The sequence below is a fragment of the Antechinus flavipes genome, chromosome 2 (genome assembly GCF_016432865.1).
Source record: "Antechinus flavipes isolate AdamAnt ecotype Samford, QLD, Australia chromosome 2, AdamAnt_v2, whole genome shotgun sequence".
NCBI classification, from domain to species: Eukaryota; Metazoa; Chordata; class Mammalia; order Dasyuromorphia; family Dasyuridae; genus Antechinus; species Antechinus flavipes.
This window is the reverse complement of record NC_067399.1, coordinates 257,118,300-257,144,919: the sequence shown is the minus strand read 5'-3', so window position 1 is coordinate 257,144,919 and position 26,620 is coordinate 257,118,300. Positions and strand designations below refer to the sequence as shown.

General features: G+C 43.0%; 1 protein-coding gene across 1 annotated transcript; it reads left to right on the top strand.

The window, feature by feature from the left end:
* The first annotated feature begins 1,969 nt into the window (after positions 1 to 1,969).
* RGS19 (regulator of G protein signaling 19) lies at positions 1,970 to 25,757 on the top strand. The gene is made up of 7 exons (XM_051976830.1): positions 1,970 to 2,279; positions 11,392 to 11,557; positions 22,893 to 23,000; positions 23,207 to 23,322; positions 24,601 to 24,675; positions 24,869 to 25,103; positions 25,479 to 25,757. The coding sequence occupies exons 3-7, from the start codon at positions 22,971 to 22,973 to the stop codon at positions 25,665 to 25,667; spliced, it is 645 nt and encodes a 214-aa protein (XP_051832790.1). The 5' UTR covers positions 1,970 to 2,279; positions 11,392 to 11,557; positions 22,893 to 22,970; the 3' UTR covers positions 25,668 to 25,757.
* Positions 25,758 to 26,620: the final 863 nt, after the last annotated feature.

Here is a 26,620-nt window from a genome sequence, read left to right as displayed (position 1 = left end):
AATACTAATTCAGCTCAACAAACATTTATCCCCACCATGTGCAAAGAAGGTGGGGAATTTAGATGAGAACTGGTCCATTTCTTGAACTAGGACTCAAACAATAAAAATGTTTTGTGGAATGGAAAGACAGAAAGGACATTATCAACTAGAGAATTCAGTAAGGCTACATAGAAAAGGTAATATTTAAGTTGTGCTTTAAAGGATAAGTAGGAATTCAACTGAGTGGGGAAGAGGGAGAGGAGAAAGGGACTCAGACTTGGAGAAATTAGAAAATAAATTCAATGAGTCAAAAGAGTTTTAAAAAGCCTTTGTTGGAAAAGACAACCAATTCCTTTCCCAGCCTTTTTGGAAAAGGACTGTCTTATTTTTCTGTCCAGAATTCATTATTCACAACCTGAATTCAAAAGGTTTTCCCAGAAAAATGAGAAAAAAGAGAGCTTCATGGACCAACCTTCCCTACTACTTTTCCTGCAGGAAGAGCAAGAAAAAAGAAAAAATTTCCTGCTACACTAAACTCTCCTCCCCCACTCTTTCCCTTAGCATCTAGGACTTTCTACAATAAAGTTCTATATCTACTCTTTCTGTAACCTAGGACAAATAATTTCACCTCTACAAGCCTCAATTTCTCTATCTGTAAAATGAATTGGGTTCACTCTTTAAAGTCCCACTTTCTGAGTTTCAGACTATCTGGCAAATATTAAGCCCCACTGAGGGGAGAAGAGGATATGGATAAGGCCCCATACTGAAATGAAGAAATTACTAACTTGGACATCATTGTGGTCAGGCCTCCTCTCCCAAAAGTACTTTAGTAGAAGCATGTTAGATAAGATTTATTCCTAGAGATGGATTCAGTACAGGCCATAGGGAGAAGACAGCTCAGGAAAAGGTAGGAGCTTTGTTAAATCAAAAGCCTGAAGGAATTAGTTCCTACTCAATTATTACACACACACACACATCCATCCTCCAGAGACCAGGTATTTTGAGCACACTGAGAGCAAGGCTTTTTTTTTTTTGTATTCCCAACTTAACACAGTTAATTTCATATAGTTTAATATTTATTGACCATTGCCAAACAAGAGACTTGGGATCAGTGTAGATTTTTTATCCTTGGAGAAACTAAGATAATTAGAGCCTTTCCCACCCCTGTGCAGTAGATGACAGGTCCTGGCCGTTTGCTCCCCCTCTCCCTCACTCTTCCGAGCTTCACTATTCTCCTAGTGTGAGTTGGCCACCACCTGCTGGGCAGCCCAGACATGGCAGCATCTGCTGTCTTCCCCCTCAGACCTGTGGGATATGCCCCTTCACTAAAAAGATACAAAGACACGAGGATAAGGAGACACAGACACGAACGGACAGAGATACGGAGAGAGAGTAATTCGGGGCCAGAGACCCAATCCCGAAGCCAGATGCTGATAAACGGACAGAGGCAGAGATTCAGAGAGACACGGACACAGATACAAGATACTTGGAAGGCTGAGGCAAGAGTCAAGTACAGAGACGTGGCCCTGAGGAGTCCCTCTCCCCATCCCTGCTCCAGAACCAGATGCGGAGGGAGGAGGAGGATGCTTCTGGATCCGTTCACCTGGGGTTGGAGGCGGGAGACAAGTTCCCTCCGCCTCTCCCCCTCCCACTCCACCCCGGCTCCTCCAGCTGTCTCCATGGGTCTCCTCCCTCATTCTACCATCCTGTCCCCCACCCACACACCTTCACACACCTACACATCCACTGTAGCCCGTGGAAACCAGTTCGAGCTTTATTCCGAGCCCCCGCCAAGCTTAGGGGAGGATTGAGAAGAGGGACAAGAAACTCCGGGGTGGCGGAACCTAAGAGGCTGCAAAGTGAAGTCCTTGGGCGGGGGCCGGGACGGAGGCGGAGGCGGAGGCGGGGGCGGGCGGGGCCCCCAGTGGTAAGGAAGTCTAGGCTCCGTCGCTTTTGGGAAGTCACTGGTGGCAGCCCTAGCGCCTGCGCAGTGAGCCCCCCACCCCCCTCCTCCCCAACCCCGGGGGCGACTCCGGAGCCTGAATCTGTCGGCTGCGCGGGGAGCCCGGGATCCCGAGATCCTGAGACTCCGAGACTGAGAGACGCTAAGTAATCCTGAGAGATCGGGGGGCGCACCCTGAGCAGCAGACGGACGCCGATCCGCTGAGAGACACGCAGGCACCCCAGACGGAGGTACTAAGGGACGTACAAGGGACCCCGAGACACAGGGACCCAGAAGAAAGGCTGAGAGACCCCTGAAACGGGGAGAGAGCGCAGGCCGGGTTGCGGACGCCCAGATGGTGAGTGCAGATCTGCCTGTCCGTGCCTGCGCCCCGCGTGTGTTTGTTGGGAGTGGTGGGGAGTCTGCAAGGAAAAGAAGGGTAACAGTGGGGGTCCGCAGGGCCGAGGAGGAGGAGGCTGTGGGGGTCTTCAGGACAAGAAGAGAGGCCTGTGGGAGTGTCTTTAGAAGGAGGGAAAGGGGGAGGAGGGTCTGCATTGGGCGGTGAGGGCCCAGTGGGAGTCTGAAGTGGAAAGGGGAAGATCCTAGGGAAAGCTGAGGGGGTGCTGCAGGAAGAAGGGGAAGGGTCCGCAGCGGGACGGGAGGGGCGTAAGGTAGAGGTTGGGGGAACGGCGGGGAAGGGAAGGGCAGGCGTTGCTACATACTGGTCACAGGTTCCCCTTTTTCTGCGGTTGGGCCGGGAAGTGATTGCAACAAAAGGGGTGCAGTGAGGCCCCAGGTTTCCGGACTTCCCATGTCCTAGCCCTAGTACCTTCAATCCCCCACCTGTGGGACAGGACGACAGGGTTCCTCCCCATCCCCGGGAAGTAGGGGTTCGGAGCCTCCCAGAGACGCTGGACTCTACTTCGTTTCCACCAAGTTGGTGTGGGGGTGTCTAGAGCACCAATAATTCACTCTTCGGGGAGGGGGTGCAGTTTCTTGTACTGGGAGAAGCACCATGTCGGGGGAGGGAAGGAGGTTAAGAGTCTATGCGGTCCATTCCGCTACTGTGAAGACATGTGCCCCTCCCCGCTGGCAGGAAGTGTTGGCTTTCCTTTGACTGCAATCGGTGCCTACAGCTCGAGTGCCTTTATGGCCTGAGCTGAGAGGCTGGAGCCCCCCTTCCAGGGAAGCCCCCAGGGGTTCTTTGCAGAATTGCTCTGTGCTTTTAAGCTTCTCTCGTCTTCAGCCACCCTCATTATGCTGGACTGTATTTCTGCTTTAATGTGGATCCCGTCTTTGCCCCATCCCCCCAGCTGTGGATGCTTGAGGAGGGGATAGGAGGAGGAGCGGGTAGGAGTTCAGTTCAATCCACATAAGAGGCAGCATGGTATAATGAATATTGGATATGGAATCGAGAGGATGGGGGCTCATATTTGCCTGTGCTTACTTCCTACCTGAGTGATCTTAGGCAAATTATGTCGTGCCCTCATTGGGCCTCATTTTCCTCATCTGTAAAATGGGGTAGCTGGAGAAAATGATTTTTAATGTGGTTTACAGCTGAAATTTGCCACCCCACGAAAAAGCATTTATTAAGCACCTGTATGTGCCATTTTGTCCCTTCCTTCAAGAAGCTTACTGCCCTAAAAGGGGATATGATATGTGCCCCCATGTCTGGATAAAATATATAAAGCTGGAGGGAGATTAAGAAAGACCTCACAAAGGAGATAGCCTTTGAACTGAGGTCCAAAGAAAGCCAGAGATTCCAACTGAGATGAGAAAGAAGCACCCACATTCCAGGTATAACCTCTGCAGAGGAGATAGAATATCCTGCGTAGAAAAGAGCAAGAAGTCTAATTCACCTGGATTACAAAGGGGAGTAAAATGTAGTAAGCCTGGAAAAGTAGGAAAAGTAGATGATAAACAGAAGTTTGACTTTAATTTAGAGGCAATAGGGAACCACTCCTGCTTCTTGAGCAAGAGAGTGACATAATCAGACCTGCAGTCCAAGAATATCACTTTGTTAGCTCTGTGGAGGATGGATTGGAGAAGAAAGAGATTGGAGAAAGGGAGATCCAATTAGGAGGCTGTTGCAGTAGTTTAATCTAGAGGTAATGAAGGCCTGAAATAGGGTGATCAAGTTAGTGAAGAAAGAAGGGATGAGAGAGGTGTTGAGGAGGTAGAATCAACAAGATTTGGCAGTTGGTCAGATTTATGAGGTGAGAGAAAATGAAGAATGAAACCAAAGTTGCAAACCTGGGTTACCCGGGTGGTGGAGCCTTCAATAGAAATAGGGAAGTTGGAAAGAGGGAGATAGAAGTCTCCTGCAGGGACCCACAGGTCCCCACAAGACAGATTCTGCTCAGGGAGGAACAAACTTCCCCTTGTGTCTAGTGTGGGCAGAATCAAGAGTGAAAGACTTTTGTGGAGAGCTGTTGAAGGGAAGCGACAACAACCCTTCTCTCTGAGAGCCCTCAACCTAGAAACATTGACACTTAATCTTAGGGGACACAATAAATCTAAATCTAATAATAATAATAATCTAATAAATCTTAATCTTAATCTAAAGGGACACAACAAAGCATAGATCAGAGTTGGGTTGCGTGAGGTTAACAAAAAGACCCTCTGAGAGAAGAACTAGGAAAGATTTCTGTGGCGTACAGAGTGGACCTATCTCGGCACCCTTCAGGATGGGGGCAGCTATGTATAGGGCAGGAACCCAGGGCAGTTGAGGACAGTATCAGGCAGTCACGCCAACCCAAGTATCTGGGGGCTAGCCGGAACTCAGTTTCCAGAGGCAAGTGGGGACAGTCCTCCCAGGCCTGTCACATTTTACGATTTTATTTGGACATCGCTGACTCTAGGAACTTTCTTTTTCCTTGTTTGGAGCCAAAGCCTCCCCTGGGTATGAAAGCAGCTCTCTGGGGAGACTTTCCCATCCTGATGTGCCAGGACTTTTTGGTCAGGCCAGAAGGGTTACCCAGGGATCTTGCATGGTCTGGTCAGTTCTTATACGCAGGGATCCTTTATGGTCAGTTGATGGTATTATATCATTAGATTGGTACCATTATTCAGGTAGAACAGTGATTTTTACCCAGAGAGCCCTTGTGGTCAGGTTGATGGTGTTATATCATGATCTTGATCGGGCTGATGATGTCACTCAGAGAACTCTCTCTCCCCATGCATAGCCACCACAGAGCTGGGAGGGGGGATGTCTCTGTCCCTGTTGTAGCTTCAGAGCTAGGGCCTCCTTGAAGTTTCAGCCAGAAACCTCCACTGTTCCACTTTGTAGGAGGAACACTGAGCAAGGCATAGAGGTAACAGAAAAAGAATCTCTCCTTGGATCTTTACCACTGCCAGAGCCCATTTGCAGCTTAGACCCTTGATTCAGCCTTGAGGATTTCAGGTCATTCCTTGCATTAGAAAAAGAAACTGCATTACATACAGTAATAAGATGGAGGACTCGTGATCAGACTCCAACACCCATGAAAAAGATTTTGGAATTTCTGTGGACTGCCTGCTCAGTATAAGCAAGTCAACCATAGGACGTGTGATCCCAAAAAGCTGCAACCTTAAGTACCATTGATAAAAGAGGTAATAGTTATATTCTGTTCTGTAGATTTTCACTGGAGTATTATATGTTCAATTCAAAGTGCCGCATTTTTAAAAGGTCAAAGACAAATTTGAATGTGTCAGAAAATATCTAAGGTGGCAAAACTAGAATCAGGCCATACAAGGCTAATTGGAAGGAATTGAAGAAGACTGGGAGCTAGAGAGAGAGTGGGAAGAAAATGATAACTGTGCTTCAAGTATCTGAAGAGCTATCAGAAGGAAAAAAGCTTCTTATTAAATAGAACTTTAAGGAAGTAGAACAGACTGCTTCAGGAGGTTGTGGGTTTCCTTTTCCAGGTCCTCAGGGAAAGGCTAGATGTTAAAGATGTTACTTGATGACAAAGATGTTACTTGACAAAGATATTGTAGAAGGGGTTTCTATTCAGATACATATTGGCCAAGGTAGGTTTTTTTTTTTTTTCAGTTCTTAAGATTCTTTGATTCTCCAGGAAAGAATTGATTGGGTACTAGTGGTCTCTGATAGAGAAAGCTCCAAGTTGCCTAGGAATAATCTGATTGAGGGCAATCAATTGGCTAACTTCCACTGAAACCATTGGTTCCAGAGGTTGGGTCCTACAGATGACACCAGTTCTGACATATAACAACTTTTCCACCAGGCTTAGAATTGCATACAAGATCTTAGGGCAATACCCTCTCATCCCTTTACTATTAGAGGTACTTTGAAGATTTGGGGGCTCCCAAATTTAAATGTATCCTCCCCCCATCCTGTTCAGAATATACATGAATCCAGCTTGGCCTCAAGTTGATTTGAGCAAAAAACTGGAGAGATTTGTTATCTAAGCACAGGTAAGGCCTTCCAAGCAAGGAGAAAGGCTTTAAAATTATATGTCGTAGTACAGAAAATTGAGTTACCTTTATTATTTGCCTTTTAAGGACAATTCCATTCAGTTCAGTTCAACAGATTTGGTCTGGTCTATTCTAGGTCCTTATTCTAGGTCCTATTCTAGGTACTTAAAATAGAAATAAATAAGACCCATGTTCTACCTTTAGGAAGTTTGTAGTTTATGGGCGAGAGAGAACTGACCAAGATCCTATCCTTAGGAAGTTTGGAGAAGGAACAGACTCAGGCTCTGCCCTCAGGAAGCATTTAACCAAATGAAGGATTGTGGAGGAACAAACCTGATCTTGGGATGTTCATATTTAGGGAAAAACAAAGAAGGAACAAGAATTTGGGTCCTTTCTTTAGGGAATTCACAATCTAAAGCCTAAACTCCAGGAATTTAGAGGATACAGATAAGAAATAAACCCAATCCCTGCCTTTAGGGAGATCACTGTCTGGGGGTGATGAACACAGCCCACCTGGGCCCTAAACTCCAGGAGCTCATAGTCTGGGAGGAGACAAGAAGATAAGACTGCAGACTCTGTGCATGAAGAATGTACATCCTGGACTTCCAGAAACAACAGATAGATTCAACTATAATTAAAAGGCAGGAGGTGAACATAGATGATGTCAATCTCTGAAATCAGAAAGTAGAGATTAGCTGTGACAATCAGCAATGTTTTCATGAAGAAGGCAGTGTTGTGTGATAAACCAAAAGCATGCTGGACTTGGAGCCAGAGAATTGAAATACCTTAGTTTCACTGCTTTTTTCATGAAGACAGTATTAAGTGTATGTGTGGAAAAGAAGTACAAAATAATTGGGGGAAGCAATAACAAGAAGAGGAGTAGGAAAATTTTTTATTCTTTGAGCTTTGAAGGGAGGTACAATTGCCCAGAATTAAAGGCAAGAAGGGAGGCCATTTCAGGCAAAGGAGACAGCTTATACAAAGGCACCTAGGCAGGAGATGGAATGTCTTGTTTGATGAGCAGTGAAGAAGGCAGTAAAATATATGAGAGATTGTAATGTATAATCAGCCTGGCCAGATAGTCTGGAGCCAAATTTTTAAGGGCTGTAAATGCCAAAAAAGAGAAGCTTCTATTTTATCCTGGAAATAATAGATAGCCACTCATGCATATTGAGTAACATAGTGACATGGTCAAATATACTTTTAAGAATATCAAAATGGGAAGCTTTGTGGAGGATAGATTGGAAAGGAGAAAAATTGGAGGCAGGAAATTTAATTAAGAAGCTATTGCAAGAGTCCAAGAGAGGTGATGTAGGTTTGACTATGGTTTTGGTTATGAGGTAAGCAGAGAAAAAGGACCTAAAGAACAAGGAAGTCAGCAGGAAGTTTACCCTAAAAAATGAGGAAGTCAGCAGGACGTAAATCAGGGTACCTGATCTGAATTAGGGGGGCGGGCCAAAGTTTCCCAGAATCCTGTCCATCAATCCTGTACCATCAAGGTACTTTGACCATCAATACCGGTCCAGTTGGAGCCTTATACCCTGAGCCAAGTACCCCAGCACTGAGACAAGAAAAGCACTGGCAGAAGGCATACCTGGGCTCCCATTTTTCTATGTTCCTGATATTTCAGCTATTTTCACTAATCTGGATCCTTCAATAGAGCCCAGGACACCAAGACCTAAGTCTCATACATTTAGACATCCCTTCATTGTTAATAGTTAGATAATTCTAAGAATTCATATTGAGTTGCCACACTTTGCCCATCAGCTCCTCAGCTGGAGTCCAAGGCTTGCTTTTCCCATGTAAGATACCATATCAACTAGCTCTCAGAGCAAAATATTGGGCAAAAATTTGTTTTATGGCCCTGTTCCACTAGCAGGATCCAGAATCCCAGAAAGTTACTGCTAGGGCGTGACTTCATGTCCCCCCCAGCCCTTAGGAGTCCCCATCTGGGCCTTGAATTAAAAATCCAGGTGTCTAAAATCACTAAGAGAGGTATGACCACACCCAGGTCTAGCCCATTGAAAATTTCCCTTCAGGGCCCCTAGTGACTGAGCATCTGAGATTTGATTGGCTGAGACTCTCCATCCTGCCCCAGAGCATCCGGGGATTCCCTTTAGATGAATCTCTGAATTCATTTCTCACCATGCTCACCCGCTTTTGGTTGTGTTATGGATTATCAGGGCATCTAGGTGGCACTATGGGTAGAGCAGAGTGAAGAAGACTCATTTTCCTCAGTTAAAATCTGTGACTCTGAGCAAGTAGGTTTGCCTCAGTTTCCTCATCTGTCAAATGAGCTTGAGAAAGAAACTGCAAATCTAGGGGAGTGGGTGCGGGGAAGGAGAGGAAAATTTGGGACACGAGGTTTTGCAAGGGTCAGTTTGAAAAAATTATCCATGCATATATTTTGAAAATAAAAAGATTCACTATTTTTTTTTAAGAGAAAGAAATAGCAAGCCACTCACTATCTTTGCCAAGAAAATCCTAAATAGGGTCACAAAGAGTCAGACATGACTGAAAAACATTCTAGTGTTGACCCAGCTAGCCTTTAATACCCAGATTTAAAACTTGGAATGCCCATGGATCCCATATCCCCAGGTTGACCTGGAAAGAGAACACACCTTCTGTCTAGTCTACCTGCCCCTTTCTCAGGCCCGTATTTTTAGGAGATGAGGGGAACTGTGATAGAAGGAAAGGTGGAAAGATAAAGTCAAAGCAGGCATGCGGCTGAGATTATGCAAATCAGGAGCCATGGGAGGAGAGATCCAAGCTAGGAACCACTTTGGGGAGCCTTAAAAAGAAAGCCATAGCTCAATCCGGATGCCCCAGTTCCCTAGGCCCCTCCCTTAGCCTGGCAAGCCCCCACCCCCGCAGCGGATGTATCAAGTTCCACTAGCAAGGGGGTGACTGAAGAAACTGGGATCCTGGTAAGGATGGACCGACCAAACAGACTGGGGGAGGGGGTGGTCCGAGTCAAAATAAGGGAAGGGAGGGGTCATCAGGATCTAGGAGCCCTACCTCAGAGAGAAGGCCTGAGCCCTAGGGATGGAATGAAAAATAATAATAATAATGAAAATTATTTTGACTTCTCTTTTCAAAAACCTTAAGGGAAAAGCTCTTTGATCCAGCTTCCTCCATCTCACAGAAACAATGTCTCACCAGGTTTCTCCTCATGCATAAATCTGCATTGCCACCCATTTCTCATAGGTTCAATTCTTTGTTGATAGTAGATGGTTGGCAACTTCCTGGGACTATTGGGAAACAGTGAACTTAGAAATAACTGCGGCCCCCCTCCCTTTTCTTTTCTCCATCCCCTCCTCTCCCCTGGGCCTCTGAGATCAGAAAGTAACACATTTGGCTCCCTCATGCATTCTCTGGCCCCTTCCACAAGGACCCCAAACTCCTTTGGCTTCCTTAGGACTTGGTCTTTCCAGTGAGTGATGCCCCCCTCCCCCCAGTCTCCCCTCCTCAGAATAGGATCAGGGAGGGGCTGAGAGCAGGAAGCCAGGAAAGAGGAACAACCCTCTCTTCCGGGTTTCCGGCAGAGAAATGACTGAGCAAACCCATGGGGAGGGCGGAGATATAGTCCCAGAGGCTCTAGAGAGGTCTCAGGCTGAGGGGGGAGGGGTGGTAGTATAAAGCCTACTTTATAATCCATATCAAGTGGGAAGACATAACAGATCAGCAGTCAGGTTGGAGAATCATCTCAATGGACCTGGGAAGTTTTCCTGAGGAAGGTGACCTCTCACCATGTAGAGATCCACAGCAGCAGCTCTGCACTCCCATCTCAGATTCTGTTGGTCCTGCAGTTTTAACTGGTCGCCTTAAAATAAATTATATCCACGGGAAGACTCTGGATCTATGAGGGGCAGCCCAGGAGCTATGACAGACTCAGTCATCAAACCAAAAATATTCCTTAGAGACTCAGAAAGCAAGCTGGGGGGAAGGAAGTGCTTGGTACCAGATTGCAGGGTCCCCCTTTCCTAAGGCTCCAAGCCTCTACAATATCTGGAAGGTGACCCAAAAAAAAGGGCCTGGGGGAAAGAGGAGGGATATTGCTAATCTAAGAGTGCTCCCAGAGTTGAGGGAGGAGAAGGAGAGAGTAGGACCAGTCTACTTCTGATTTTTCCTGATATCAAACCTATATTTGCCTCTTTGCCATTTCCATTCATTACTCCCTCAGTTCTGCCTTTTTGGGGTCAAACAGAACATGTGTGATCCCTTTTCTATATGACAGTTTCCTCTTAACAAGCTTCCCATGTTAAAAACTGACCCAGAAATCAGAGGTGTACCAAAAAAAGGCCAAGTTAGCAAAACTACTCAGTGACTATTATTTGCAGGTTTTCAGTAACCACGAATTTACTATCTCTCCAGACAGCCAATTCCACTTTTGTACAGATCTCATTGTCAACAAATGCTTCATTATATTAACCTGAAACTTGCCTCCCTTTAATTTCTACTTAAAGTACCTAACTTCTGACCAAGTAACACCAATTTATTATTTTACATAGAGTTCATCAACTACTTGGAAGACAGTTATCTTGTAAAATCTTCTCTCAAAGTGAAACACACTCATTTCTATCAGTCATTCCTAATTGGCATTGTCTCTAGTCCTCTTATGTTTCTAATCAATCTAATTCAGATGGAGTCCAGCTTGCTAATATTGCTTTTTTTCCCAAACTGAATATTCTAATGTAGCCAAAACAATACAATAAGACTCTCAATTCACTCATTCTGAACACTAGCTAGCATGTTCATCTTGATTCATCTTGAGCTTGCAGTCCCCAGATCTTTTTCATTTGAAGTGTTATTGGTCCACACTATCCCTAACATGTACTTGCACAGTTGATTTTTTCAACCCAAATTGAATGTGAAAACCAAGTTTACATATGTTTGTATTAAATCTTTCTGTATTAGAATCAACTCATTGTGTAACCTATTGAGGTCTTTTTGGATCAAGATTCATCAATCCATCAATCACCACTTGGGGGAGGGGAAGGGGAAGAATGAATTGCACCATCATCAAATCCTCATCTCTCACTCTTGTCTACAAGAATAGGATGAAGGACTTCATCAAATGTCTTGCTGAAATCCAGACATAACATGGCATTCTTCTGACCTATCAGCCCAGGAGCTCTATCAAAAAGAGAAATAAAGTCTGGCAAAACATATTCTGGATGAAAATTGTGAGTGGCGGTGCTGCAGCAAGACAAAAAACAGGTAAATGTCCCAATTTTCAAAAAGTTTAAGACTTTTCATTGACAGGCCTATGGACTTGAGTTTTATTCTTGGCAAAATCTTAGAAAAAATGACCAAAGGAAAATTTTTTTTAATCTTTAGAAAAAGAAAGTGAGACACTAAGAGCATGCTTATTTCTAATTCAGGCACAGCACTGCCAACTTTTAGTCTTTTGGGGGAGCTTAATAATCTCATCTATAAGTCCTTTTGGTAAGATATTCATCTTGATCTGATAAGTTGAATTCATAGAGAGTAGGTTGGTACTCTCTTCCTATTTCTTCATTTCTATATCAATTCCCTAAGTTATCATTTTTCTTCCCAATCTGTAATCGTACTCATTGGCAGAGAAAACAGAAGTAAAATAGGAATTATCACAGAATTTTTGAGAGTTGGAAAGTACCTCGGCTACCAGTTAGTCCAGCCCACACCCAAAAGGAATCCCCACTATACCGTTCTTGACAAGTCCCACTATAACATTCTAGCCTTTACTTGAAGATCTTCATTGAGGGGAAAGCCCACCACTTTCCAAAGAGGCCTGGCTTACGTCTAATTTCTTCTAATATCAAACCTTTTTGCCATTTCTATCCATTATTCCCAGTTCTGCCCTTTAGAACTAAGTGGAATATGTTTTATCCCTTTTTTATATGACAAATCTTTCAAGCATTGAGATGCTGCTATCATATTTCCATCCCTTCTCTTCTCCAAGCTAAACATCCCCAATTTCTTCAACCTGTCTTCATGTGGGCAGCTAGGTGGTACAGCGGATGGAACACTAAGTTTGGAATCAAGAGGACTCATCTTCCTGAATTCCTCAGACACATTAGCTTTATGTTTCTGAGCAACTCAACTGTTTGCTTAAGTTTCCTCATTTGCAAAATGAGCTAAAAAAGAAAATGACAAACCCCTCCAATATCTTTGCCAAGAAAATCCCCAAAGAGGTCATGAAGAGTTGAATGCAAGTGAAATGACTCAATAACATCATCATGTGACATGGTTTTGTTGTTTTTCACCATACTGGCTACCCTCCTCTGGATGCTCTCCATCTTAATCAATGGCCTTTATAAACTGGGGCACCAGACTGAACACAGGACTCCAGAAGTGATTTAACCAAAGTAGAAAATAGTCAAGCAATTTTAGTTTTTTTTCTCTGTCATCCATTATTATGGACCCATCTACCTCGTGTTTTTTGGTACTTCTTCTTGTCCCCCAACTTAGCTTTTTTTTTTTAAATGTTCTTGAGCTTAGCATCCATTGCCAGCCTCAATTGTTCTGGATTTTGCATTCTTGATGCTTTTAAGAGGACTATGACATCTGCAATTGCTTGCACTTGTCTTATAAACATGTCTTTTAAAAAATCTAAGTTGCTCGATGATTTCTCTGTACAGCCATATCAGTCTTTTTTAATGCTTTTTTGATGCCTTTTTTATTGACTTCAAAGAGATTTTCCACTATACTTATATTGAATCCTCCTTTGTGACAAAAACAGTTTGATAAAAATACCCAATAGCCAAACATTGACAAAGTATAAAATATCTGGATTCATAGAATCCCATCTCTAACATGATAGGAGGAATCTTTCACTACTTCTTCTCCAAGACTTTATTGTTTTTTTGTTGCTATTCAAAGTTTAACTTCCTCTTGGTCTTCTCACTTCATTGTAGTCATTGTATAAATCATTCCCCTGGATCTGCTTATTTTACCATATATCTGTTCACATGGATCTTCTCATGTTTCACTGAATTTTTTTGGCGTTTCTTATATCACAGTATTATTAATTTACACATTCTAACTTTTTAACCACTTCCCAATCTATGGACACATATCTTTGAAAATGCCCTCCATTTTATATTCTTATTGGAATAAGGTATTTATATTCTCAGAATACCTATGTGGACTTTGTCATGCTGGTTATAGGTAGGAAGAAGAGGGAAGAAAAGCAATGGGGGAGAGGGGGTAGGTAGGACAATGTGGTAGAAGAGATAGAAAACTTGGGTTGGAATTCTGCCTCAGACACTCACTAGTTATATGCTAATGCAGAGGCCTGTCACTTATATACTCTCTGCACCTCAGTCTCATCTATAAAATGGCAATCATATTCCCAGTAGTATTTTCTTCACAGAGCTGTAGGGAAAATCACATGAGAGAATGTATGTAAACTATACTTTGCATACTTTACAGCATTCTATAAATTCAGCTTTTAGGGTTAGTGGGATTATTTTTAGAGTAACAGAGAATGAGGTTGTGGGAAGAGAACCAGACTTCAGTTTTCTCAGCATTAAAATGGATTCAAGTTATATATAAGTATTTATATAATAAATGCATTCATAAATGCAATAGACTCTTATATAAACTGGCTGCATGTCCCCCTAAACAGATCAATCACTTAATAACCTCTCAGCTCGTCTGAGACAGGTTTAGAAGACTTTAAATTGTTGAACATGTGCAATGCACATGATAAAGGAGCTTCCTTACTAGGAGTTCCTTGGGCCAAGAAGTCACAAGTCTAGACCAAAACGTTTTTTATTAAGTAGTTAATAACTTGGTACATCCAAGAGTCATCGTGGAGAAGGTTGAATTTATTGGAGACAAGAAGATGGTTCTTGGTATGCTTCCAGTTCTGTTGATATCAGTGCTTTTTCTCTATCTTCTTCCTAATTTGAGGTTAAAATCATAGCATTTCAAGACCTTGTGGGGACCTTAGTGATAATCCAAGTCCCCTCTTTTTTACAGATGACCTAGAGAGGAGAATAGACTTCCTAACCTGATACAATAGAGCTGACGCTGGAATTCAGCTGTCTTATTTGGCCAGCCTTCGGATTGTGTCTGACTTGGCCTAGGACTTTTGAAATTCATTTAAATTCATTCAGAAATATTTGTGAATGAATAAATGAGAGTAGCAAAACCACACTGACTTCAAAAGCAAGTCCAAACACATTGGCCTACTCCCTAATTAAGGATGCTGCATGTCCTTTTGGACCAGCTTCTCTTATAGAGTTTTAGGCCACAGAGTCTTACCTTACTTACATACTTCCTTTTGAAGTCTGCTCTCCCAAAAGCTTGTTCACCAGATTGTGTCAAGCTTTACTTTCTATTGACTATTAACTCTAAGATGAAATGGCCATGTTTCCCCCAAGTTCCTATGCATTAGTCATTGAACTTTTCATGATCCCATTTGGGGTTTACTTAGAGATACTGGAGTGGTTTACCATTTCTTTCTCCAACTCATTTTACAGATGGGGAAATTGAAGCAAATAGAGTTAAGTGCTTTGTCCTGGGTCACCCAGCTAGTAAGTGTCTGAGGACAGATTTGAATTCAGAAGATGAGTCTTTCTGATTGCACACTATCCATTGCACCTGCTCCTTCCTGTACATTACTAATTTAAAAAAAAAAAAAACCACAATTTCTCTCATTGCTTTCCCTACCATCTGAATGCTAAAATTATCAACAAAATTTAAGAGTTTGTTATCTCCTCTGCTTTTAGCAGAGAACGCCAACAGTGCTGTATATTCTCATCAAATTCCCTTATATACTCCAACAGCATATCTTTGCAGTTGGGGATTTTAACCATAACATGGATCTTCCCCCAAGGATACCACATCACTTGAAATTTTATATTGGACACTATTTTTCATATCCATCCTAATTGACATATTACCTTCTTCTTATTTTGCTGTCATGTATTGACCTTCAGAACATTTTCCCAACTTTGTTGATTAATCTGATATCAAGCTTTGTCTTTTGTCATCATTTAAAGAGATTTCCATATTCATGCCCAAAGAGATTTCCATATTCATGCTGCTAACCATAGGCATGCATTGAGCATAAGCCTGTGTCAGCACACTTGATCCGTAGTACATGTATGCCTTTCTTCTATACCCCTGTAACACCCTGATTTCTGAATTCCTCAAACACCTTAATGGCATCATTCTACTTCCTACATACATTGACATAATCATACACTGGACTTCATTATGCATCAAAATTGTACCATACCTATCTTTCTACTTCTGCTCACATTAAATCAGCTTTTTGCCATTTCCTGTGACTTCCAGTACCTTATTCACTCTTTTCTCTCAGTCCATTTCCCCAAAAATAGTTTCATTTCAATGTTTCGCCATCTGTTATCAAATTTATTTTCAAATTAGTACTAATTAAATGAGATATTTGTAAGGTGTTTAGCACAGTGCCAAGAATGTAGTAGGCACTATACACATAATTATTCCCTTTTTTCCCCATTCTTCTTGAATACCTTGTTCCCCTGACTTTCCGTCAGATCTGTGACTCCTCAACCCTGAGTAATCCTTACCATCCAGTTATTCGGATTTAAGCTGAACTTGGAGGGAGAAACATATATGCTATTGTGGTATCTTGTGTTGTTGTGGATTTTATAGCTGACAACTAGGCCAGGAGAAGAAAATGGCCAAGGATACTGGGGAAAGAGATCTTAAATCTTACTTGGAGGTATGATTGTAGGGATAGGGGACAACTCCCCAGACTTATATTCATAGGATCATAGGATTTAAAACTAAAAAAGGATCTTAGAAATCATCTAGTACAACTTCCCTCATTTTACAGATGAGAAAACCAAACCCCGAGGGTGAGGTCAAGTGACTTGAATAGAAAGTCCCACAGTAAGCAGCAGAGGCAGGATCCCAACCCAGGTCTTCCAAATCCCCATCCAGTGATCTTTTCACTCCAGCATGCTGTTCTCTCTGCCAAAAGCAATATTCTTGACATGCCTTAATGATAATTTCATACTTCAGAATGTGGAAGGAAAGAAGTAGAACTGCTATTCTGAACCAAATTCTGACCAATAAGGAAAAACTAGTTGCTTAAAAAAAAAAAAGATTATGTGAACCTTGGGAGAAAGTAATTCTTTATAGACAAGGAGAAAAAACTTGAGAATAGCCTGACTGCAACCTAAATCAGTCACTTAGCCCTATTTGCCTCAGTTTCTTTAAATACAAAATGAGCTGAAGAAGGAAACAACTTCAATATCTTTGCCAAGAAGACCCCAAATGGGTTCATGAAGAGTCAGACACAACTGAAAAACAAAAGCAACAACCCTAAGTTTAGGGAGAATGAATTTCAAGGATTTTAGGGGAAAAATAAGCTTTCAAGTTACTCAGAGGTAAAAAGCTTTCAAGAATGCAAATCTGAAGATATAAACAATTTCAGTAAGGAAGAAAAGGGGAAGCTAGCTGCCTAAGAAGACTAAAGTGGATGCATAGAAAGTTCACTGATCATGTCATAAGCAAGGGCAATTAAGTGAAAATGAACCACAAAAAGGCTATCATCCTGTAAAAGAAAAGTTTCATAATTGCTAAAATTCAATGTGTCCAGACTATTAATTAATGCTAAGGACAATCAAAAAGCTTATAATCTAGGGGACCGAATTAATTTCCAGTTGTAATTACTGAATCTTTATCAATAATGTTTCAAAATCCATCGAATCAAGTGTCACTCTAGAATTAGGAATACGAAAAATAAGAAATGGGTTAAATTCTTCCAGAGATTAGGCCTTCAGTCTGTAGCAAAATTCTGAGAGAGCATTGATCACCAAGTGTCAAAATAGCTTCATTAAAAACAAGCCATGGCTGATGAACCTCATTTCTTCTTTTGACAGGATTACTATCTTGGTATCATAGAAATATGAGATACCTGGGTTTCAGCAAGGCATTTGAGAAAGGCTTAGATAATATAGTTAGGTTAATTTATAACTGATTGATTAGCCAGATCTGAAGAAAAGTGAGCTCTTAATTGATTCGTGCCAGCTTTGAGTTCGGTTGCCAGTAGAGAACTCCAAGGATCTCATTCTTTTCATTGTACTGTTCAGTATTTCTGTCTTTGATTTTCATAAAGGCATATATAAACATCTTTAGTTGATGTGAGACTTGGGCTTTGAATCAGATTCAAAGAAAAATATAATTGAAATGAATGTAAAGTCCTACATTGGAGTTAAAAAACATCAACTGCATAGTTACAGGAAATGGGAAACATGTCTAGACAACAGTTTTGTGGGGGAAAAAATCTGAGGATTTTAGTTGACCTCAGTATGAATTAAGGTAATGAAGCAGTCAAAAAAGTAGATGTTATCTCAGGCTGCAATGAGAGGCCAATGTCTATAAGTATCTTGGAATTAGAAGAGACTTTCATTTCAAAGAATTCAAAGACTATCTAGCCTAACCCTAAATTATATTTTCGAGAGAACTGAGGCTGAGAGACCAAATAGCTTACTTAAGGTGTCTTGGCTAAAAAATGATATGGAATTCAAACTCATGGTTTCTGACTCTATCAGGGCTCTACTATCCCACATGAGAAACAATTAGTTCTGTCCTAGTCAGACTACATTTGGATTGTTGACGTTCAGAAAGTTGCACTTGGTAAAGAACATTTACAAACAGGAACTCATCCAAATTAAGGTAATCAGAATGGTGAAGGAAATGGAAATCAGTGGGTACAAAGATTGATTGAAAAGAACTAAGGGTGTTCTGCCTGTAGAAAAGGAAGTCTTGTGGAGAAATGACAGCCATTTTAAAAATATTTGAATAATCGTCATGTAGAGCATATGGTCAGACCAGTATCTTAGAAATGTTCATTTGGCAGCTGTATGAAAGATGGATTGGCAAGAGAAAGACTGGAAGCAGGAAAACAAATTAGGAGGCTATTTCAAATAGTCCAGATCAGGGTTAACAAATAGGAAATAGAAGACAAATTTGAAAAGTTTTGTGGAGGTAGTGCCCACTAAATAATTGGATAGGGGTAAGGGAGGGATAGGGAAGAAAGAGAAGTGTAAACCTGAATGACTAGAAATATGACAGAAATAAAGGAAGTTTAGAAGAGAGGAGATGACAATGAACTCCATTTTGGAAACTTTTGAGTTTGAGGTTAACATGAGCTATCCAGATAAAAGATATCAGCAGACAGTTGGTGATGCAAGACTTCACATAGGAAGTTAGGAGTGACTAATAGAAATTCCCATAATTTCTAAAATTATCATTGAACCCATAAGAGGGACTATTTGTCAAAGATGTTGCGATGGATATTCCTATTCCAGTGTGGGCTGCACTAAATGGCCTCTGAGGTCCCTTTCATGGCTGAGATTCAGTGATTCGGTACAATGCTGAATATTACCAAAGAAAATCCCCAAATTCAGCTAACTTCTCCCATTACAAATTTATGTGATATAAACTCTGAACCTTAGCTGTTTAAAAATTCTACTCTGACTTGACTAATTCTTTATTTCCTTCACCATAATGTCTGTTGCGAATCTTTTTTTCTCTACTTTCCCTTCCTTCAAATCCCTTCCTCCTATACACAAAACAGATGGCCCTCCTGCCTTGATAAGAAGATTGAGTTCTGACATGAACTCCCTGAGTCAATCTCCTCCATTCCTTAAAATTTCTCAGCATCACCACCCATTTCATGTCCACTTCATGATGGCTTCAAGAAAGTAGTTTTCTTGTTTATCTTGCTTTCTTAGTCAAATATCTTTCTTCTCCCTTTACTGCTAAACTTCTTTAAGAAGAAAAACACATTTAAAAAAAAAACAACCCACTACTAGATGCTCCTATTTTCTCACTACATATTCTTTCTTCAACCTCCTCCCCCCAACACACACACCCCAAAAGATATTCTTTCCAGTATTACCAATAACTTTTGAATCACTAAAAACGATGGGTTTTTTTCCCTTCAATCTATGCCTTTGCCTCTCAACATCAACAAACATTTATTTAGCACCTACTATGTGCCAGACACTATGAAAATCACTGGAGATACAAATATGAAGAAAGACAGACCCTGACCTCAAAGAGCTTACAATCTAATTGGGAAGACAACTTATAAAAATATATATATAAAAGACAACGTCTAAAAAGGGGATGGGGGACAGAAGGGACCTGACTGGAGAGATGGAAAGGTGGGGAAATCAGTCAGAGAAGGACCAGAGAAGTAAAGCCAGGGGAGAAATACAGATTTCATCACTATTGATCACTGCTTTGGCTTCAGAGAGACCTCATACTCCTGCTTCCTCTACTTCTCCAACTCCTCCTCCTCCTTTGTTTCCTTCACTAGTGAGCTGACCTACCCTACCCATGGAATGCCCTCCGTCCTCTTCTCTCCTTTGAAGCCCCACTTAAATGCCATGTCCTCCACAAAGCTTTTCCGGAATCCTCCCTCTCAAATCTCACGTAACATTGTTTTACAACCCTCCAATGGACCTATTATGTATTATTGTGTGCTTTTATATTATATTGCCCTCCTAGATTTAAGTTTCATAGGAGTGCAGACACTCTCTTCTCTAAGCTTTGCCACCCACCACCACCACCTCCATTAGCTAACATAGTGTCCTGCACACAGTAGAACTTGGTCACTTCATAACCTCTATTAAATGAATTGTCTAAATAGTTGAAATCCCCTATTATGACTCTCTCCTGCCTCTGTGTGTTCAGGTCATCTGTCAGGAGCTCATCATTTGCATCCTCCAGCTGCCCTCATAGCCTGTGGTACAGTATGCTCTATATCATCAACTTCTCTCTCCTTTGATCAGTAACCAGAAGTTCTCTACCAAGCTTCCTCCCCTCAGACTCATGCTTTCCCACATAGGATCCCACATTTTTGAAGTACCAGGCTACTGACCCTTCACTTTTATCTATCACTATATATATATATATATAGTTATCTATAGGTATAAATATAAGATCTAGGAATCTCATTCAGTGTAACCCTTCATAACCATATTCTAATCATAGAGCCACATACCACCAAATCTAAAATCCATAGAGTAAAAGAAAAGCTCTCACTGATACCTCTGTCATCTCCACTTCATTGTGTTGACTTCTATGGGGTATAATCATCTAAGTCTGGTTTTAGTGTTGTTGCTTTTATTTGATGTTGTCACATTACTGGTCCTTTTCTCCTGTGTTATACCCGCAGGTAGAATGGCATATGTGGTAGTTAGAGCAGCTAGGTGGGGAAGTGGATAGTGTATGGGGCCTGGAGTCAGGAAGACCTAAATTCAAATCCAGCTTCAGATGCCTACTAGCTTGTGTGATCCTGGGCAAGTCACCTAAAGTGTTTGCCTCATTTCCCTGACTGTAAAATGGGACAATAACACCTCTCCCCCCACCCTCCACCAGGGTTGCTGAAAGGATCAGATGAGATATTTGTAAAATATTTAGATTATTACGTCTTATTATTTTCCTTGCTAAATAATATGAACAGTTTGGGGAATGTTTTTCCTCTCCCTCTCTAGTTTCAGTGTAAAGCCCTTCTGAACAGAGGAGCAAGAAAATATATAATTTACTAGTCCTCTTTAGAGATTCTCCATTCTTGGAGCAGCTAGGTGGGGCAGTGGATAGAGCACCAGCCCTGAAGTGAGGAGTTCCTGAGTTTAAATCTGGTCTCAGACATTTAACACTTCCTAGCTGTGTGACCCTGGGCAAATCACTTAACCCCAACTGCCTCAGCAAAAAAAAATTTTTTTTTTTTGAAAAAAGATATTCTCCATTCTTGGCCATCATTCTTTACCTTTAATCTGTATCCATGATGAAAATGTCACACACACACACACACACACACACACACACACACACACACACCCTGCTAACTGTTGCCCAAGACCCCATAATCCCGAGTGCTGTTTTAAAGGTTTTTCCTGTCAGTATCATTCATCTCTACACAAATCAGCAGAAGTGTCTCGTGGTTCCAAGTATGAATAGCTTCAGGAAGGATTATAAGAACTAGTAGACATATTTGTTACTTTCAGAAGCTATATAATATCCAGGCCTCAGTTTTTTTCACCTGTGAGTGAGGAGATCCAGCAAAATAATCTCTAAGGTCCTTTCCAGGTTTTTAGATCTATGATTCATGGTGCCTCCCAATTATTTATATCAAGCTGACCTGTGACCACCTTGACAGCCCTCAGAAAGAAGTCACCAGCTAATAAGACTCATCTCTTCTTCCTATGGCTAGTACAGGTTGACCTCCTTTCCTGGAAGCACCTTTGCCTTTGTCACCATTCAGAAGAACATTGAAAAGTGTTCCCCACTCTGGAGTTCTGTCTCGCCTTTATTGTTCCCATTTTTCTCTTTCATCCTCTTGACACTGATTAAGATTGTCTCTTGCCTCTGACTTCTTTATGCTCGTCCCCTGAAGAGTTTGTTCAATCTTTTCATTCTTTGTGATAAATAAAGAGTAGACAGAGAGACTCCATTCTTCTCACCTTCTCCTGTGGTAATGAGATCAACTCATATTTTATCCACAAGAATATGCCCTTTGTTTTCCTTACCTGTTGAAACTGAGACACCTTGTTCTGATATGGCTCTTGCTGTTTATCTTCCCAATAGCCTCCAGCTTAAAGAGGTTGGGGGCAAAGGGGAATTGTGGGGAGGAATTCTGAAAAAAAAATTTTTTTCTAGATTTTTTTTTTAGGCATTCACCTTTTTCTGGGGCATTTTAGCTTTTTCTGATACCTAGTGCTAGTCAGGTGCCTTATTTGCAATTAGCAGCTTCTAGCCAAACCCTTTTGCTTAATTACAGTAATTGTCCTCATGAGGAGCTCTCCTGAAAAAATAGTTGACATTTATAGCTTAAGTGTTTCATATATGTTGTCTTCTGATCCACACAATACTTCTTGTAATGTAGTCATACTAACTTTAGCTACTTCACATCTATTTCTTTCTCTTTTCTCTTCTCACTGCTAATCATATATCAGTTCTATTTGTATTTTGCTTTTTCACTATGTCAAAGCTTCTGGAGAAAGGAAAATGGGAGAGCTAGCCCTGAGAGGACAGTGGGGACCCAACCTAAGCATTATTTGTCATTTAAGGCTCAGGGATGTGTCAGGAGTCTGAGCTGAATAACCAGAAGACATTTCTAAAGAACAGTCATGAAAGAGGGGGGGAAGAGGGGAGAAGGTAAGGGGTTATATGGTCCCTTCCTTCTTCCATCAGACCAACCTGGATCAAATACAGTCCATTCTGAATTATCCAGACTAATGAAGATGGAATAACCAAAATAGCAGAGCCCATAGTGCCTTTTCCTTATCTCTAGAAAGCCAGGCTGATCATATTCTTGGCTGAGTACTGGGAAGCCCAGGCTAGGCTCGAGAGTTTGCTCTAATAAAGGTTAAATACTATCCATCTCTGCAAATCCAACTCAGACTCTTTTCTCCTTATTATAGGTTTATTTTCCCTGTAAAACAAATCGAAGTTGAAGGGAAATTCTGTATTGGGGGAGAGGTAGAGGTCCTTATTCCAAGAGGGTCCCTCTGCAAAGGGAGGGTCAGTGTTAAGTCTATTTCTCTGTTTTCCCCAGAACATCTAAGCAAAGAAAGAGTGTGGGCGTTTTGAGACCCAAAGTGGAAGGAGCAATAGGGACAAATACAGTCCATTCATGCCGACAGCTGATGAGGCTGGGAAGCAGGTAAGAGAACAACTTCTTGACCTCAGATTGCCCTTTTGGGGAAATAGGAACAACATACCTTTGGGATACAAAGAATAAGAAGAAAGTAGAAAAGATTCACTGTTCAGAATGGGAAAATCCATACTTTGGGAAGGGTCATTCCCGGGGTTGTAGGGGAAACCATACATTGGGGCAAGACCCCAGGTCTCCTTACTCTTGTTTTTCAGCATACAGGGCCTGAGGAGGCAGATAGGCCCCCATCTATGTCCCGAAATGACCCAGCCCCTCTGGCTCCTTCCCGGCCCTGCTGCTTCTGCTGGTGCTGCTGCTGCAGCTGTTCATGGTATGTATTGTGTGTGTGTGTGTGTGTGTGTGTGTGTGTGTGTGTGTGTGTGTGTGTGTGTGTGTCCTTAACGAATGGGGTCATTCTGCCTTCCTGACACCAGTAGCTCCTCGGCAGTACTCTCCAGCATCCATGAAGCAGCTGCTTCTTTACCCTCTCACTCACAGGCCAGAAGTCACCCTCCTTCTTGGGGTAGGACAGCCTCTAACACTTGATCCCAGGAGGGACAAGCCCAACAATCATCCTGGCTCCCAGGGCACTTACCCTTAAGATTTCTTGACTGACAGCACAGCAAGAAAGCAGTGCTGTTCTTAAAACCAACTTTGGTAGCATTTGACCTTAGGAGTCTCTAAGTGGCTGCCATCCAGCCCTTTCTTAAGCCCTCTCATCCCTTTTGCCACCACACCTGGTCATGATGGGAGTTAGGGAAGACAGAGAAGTAGACTCTTATCTTTACTGTTGGTGAACTCCTAGTCCTGGGAAAGCAGGAGGAGCCATTTGGGGTCCTGTCCTTGGGCATTTGCCAATCTTGGGGAAACAGATGAGGAGCAGCAACCATCCCTGTTACTAGGGGACAGTCAATGAAGAGCCTGGGATCTCGAAAATTTAAAAGGAAAGGGCAAGATATGATTAAGATGGATTTAAAGCCCATCGCCACCATGTATTAGCTGTGAGATCTTAGGCAAGTTGTCTTCTTTCTTCATTCTTATTTGAGCCATCTAAAAATGAGTTTAGACCTAGGTGACCTCCCAGCCTCAAGGTCTGACATTTTATAACTCCATATTATATAACTACTTTAGAATATAAAGATAGGAAAAATCACAAGTTGGAGAAGTCTTCTTAGAGAAAATAGGCTTCTCAGGGCCAAAGGGCCGGGCCCTGCTTCTGAGGAAGGAGAAGGCTAAGGAAGGAGGGGTTAGCCACACTGAGCTAGATGGAGGGATGAAAGCTTACTGATGGCAGAGGCAGAAAGACATATTCCTTTTCCTCCTCTGGAACCCCAAGTTCTAGGAATCTTCTAGTAGTGAGGCCTGAGGGTTCTAGGACTTCCCCCTTCCAGCTTCAAGTATTTACAGGGACTCTGAGGTGGCAAAGGTATCTGAGCCCAGGTTAGGGGCCCAGAAGTGTGAGTGTATGTGCAATAGGCCTTGAGTTTGTGTATCACTATGCACGTGTAAGCACGGGTGGGAATCCGTGTGGCCCCGCGTGAGGGGGGGGAAAGGGGCGACCATGTTAAGTGTGTTGTGTGCTGCTCCTACCTTTCAATCTCACTGTTAGGAATGAAGACCGGCAGCGGGCTTGGAAGACCTCTAGAGAGACCAGACTGGAGACCATCCCCAACTGTGAAAGCTGGTAATTCCCTCCCATTACATGCCCACAGTCCCTGGGGGACTTCACAGTCGGGGTAGCAAGTTTCAGCAGTCAGAAAGCTTGACTTTCTCTGAGGGGTGTGAGGGGAGTGGAGAAAGCTGGTGATGGGAGAATAAAGGTCAGATGATACCCTCACAAATGTCTCTCTCCTCCCTGTGGACGCACGCGTTTGCAGCACCAAGCCCAGCCAAGAGGAAGTCCAAAGCTGGGCAAAGTCTTTTGACAAGCTAATGAAGAATCCTGCTGGCCGAAATGTGTTCCGAGAGTTCCTCCGGACAGAATACAGCGAGGAGAACATGCTCTTCTGGCTGGCCTGTGAGGAGCTCAAGGGAGAAGGCAACAAGCAAGCCATCGATGAGAAGGCTCGGCTTATCTACGAGGACTATATTTCCATCCTTTCTCCCAAAGAGGTGCGGCCCAGGGCCCCCGAGCCCGCAGTAACTTCAGTCTCCCTCTCTCCCCCAGCCTAGGGTCCTGCCCTCATTCCCCTGCCCCTGTATCTCCGCACGGTCGCCATTAATGCTCTGGCAGATGTCTCACCCGTGCGCCTGTTCCCTGGGAGATAAGCGCTGGTCTGACTGATCCAGAATTAACCTTCCCCCTTTGCTAGTGTGTAGTCAGCTAGAGGGTGGCAGGGGAAGCTACAGAAGAGCCAGCAAGGTTGGATTCCCGCCCTTTGCCCCGGGAGGGGAGGGGAGAAGAGGGGTCACTCTGGCTCTGGGGAAGGTAAGCCCCAACCCTCGGGGTACCGGCAGTGCATGCTCACCTCTGATCCTCATACTCAGGTGAGCCTGGACTCCAGGGTACGAGAGGTCATCAACAAAAAGATGCAAGAGCCATCATCCCACACATTTGATGATGCCCAGCTACAGATCTACACCCTCATGCATAGGGACTCCTACCCTCGCTTCCTGAACTCAGCTTTCTACAAAGCCCTGCTCCTCAGCACCTCGAGATCCTCCTCCGAGTCCTAGGGCAGCCTCCCCTCCCCACGGAAGGATGGGGGCAGCCTAGACTCTTAGCTCGACAGCACCCAGAGGGACACGATCTGGCCACTTTGGAAAACGGGACCAAGGGGGCAGTTAGGCCCCTGCCCCCGCTCTTATAGAAACCTCAAGTTTTTCCACACAGAGTCGCCCTCTTTCCCTTGAGGTCACTGCCCACTACTTGTACTACAGTATTGGACCAAGTTATCTTCACAACCTCAGGCCTGACTTATTGTTAATAATAACAGCTCCCATTTCTATAGCGCTTCATGGTTTACAAAAGTGCTTCCCTCACAACCACCCTGGGAGGTAGGTATTGCAAGTATTTTCCCCATTTTACAGATCAGGAAACTGATGTCTTGGCCAGAGAGTTAACAAGTGGCAGAGAAGAGACTCGAACCCAGTCTTCTGCCTCCAAGTCCAGTGCTCTTTCCACAACACCACAATGCCTCATTTACTACTGAACCCCCTCAAAGGGGCCCACAGAACTCTCAGGAGGAGAACTGGGTATTCAGGGCAGAGTGGGGCTGTGGAGGGTGTTGTAGGGCAGGAGGACAGCCCTCACCAGCAGAATCTGCTGCTTTTCTTTTTAAATGGTCACTTTATGCTCCCTCCTCTCGTCCTGTCTCCTGGCCAACAGCCTCCCCCCAGGAAGGGAAGGTTTAGTATTATTTTTTTAAGTCTCTGTATAAAGAAGTGTCAAGTTTACATTGCTCTTGCTGAGGCCAGCATCATGCTGATAACGACACTGAACTCGGGATGTGGAAGGTTGCAGCCCCAACCGTCCTCCCTCTCTTCAGCCTCCCCCCACCCATCTCCGTGTCAGAGTGATTAGAAACCAAAAAAGGACCAAGCCCCTAATATTACCCAACATCCACTTGCACCCCTAGAGCAGCCTCAGGATGTTGGTAGGAAGCAGGTAAGACAGATGTGTACTCGAG

What these genes read in the sequence shown, in the direction of transcription:
- RGS19 (XM_051976830.1), top strand. Translation starts at nt 22,971, where the DNA reads ATGCCGACAGCTGATGAGGCTGGGAAGCAG. An exon ending in CTGATGAGGCTGGGAAGCAG is followed by an intron (nt 23,001 to 23,206) that starts GTAAGAGAACAA and finishes CTTGTTTTTCAG; the next exon opens with CATACAGGGCCTGAGGAGGC. An exon ending in CCATCCTTTCTCCCAAAGAG is followed by an intron (nt 25,104 to 25,478) that starts GTGCGGCCCAGG and finishes CCTCATACTCAG; the next exon opens with GTGAGCCTGGACTCCAGGGT.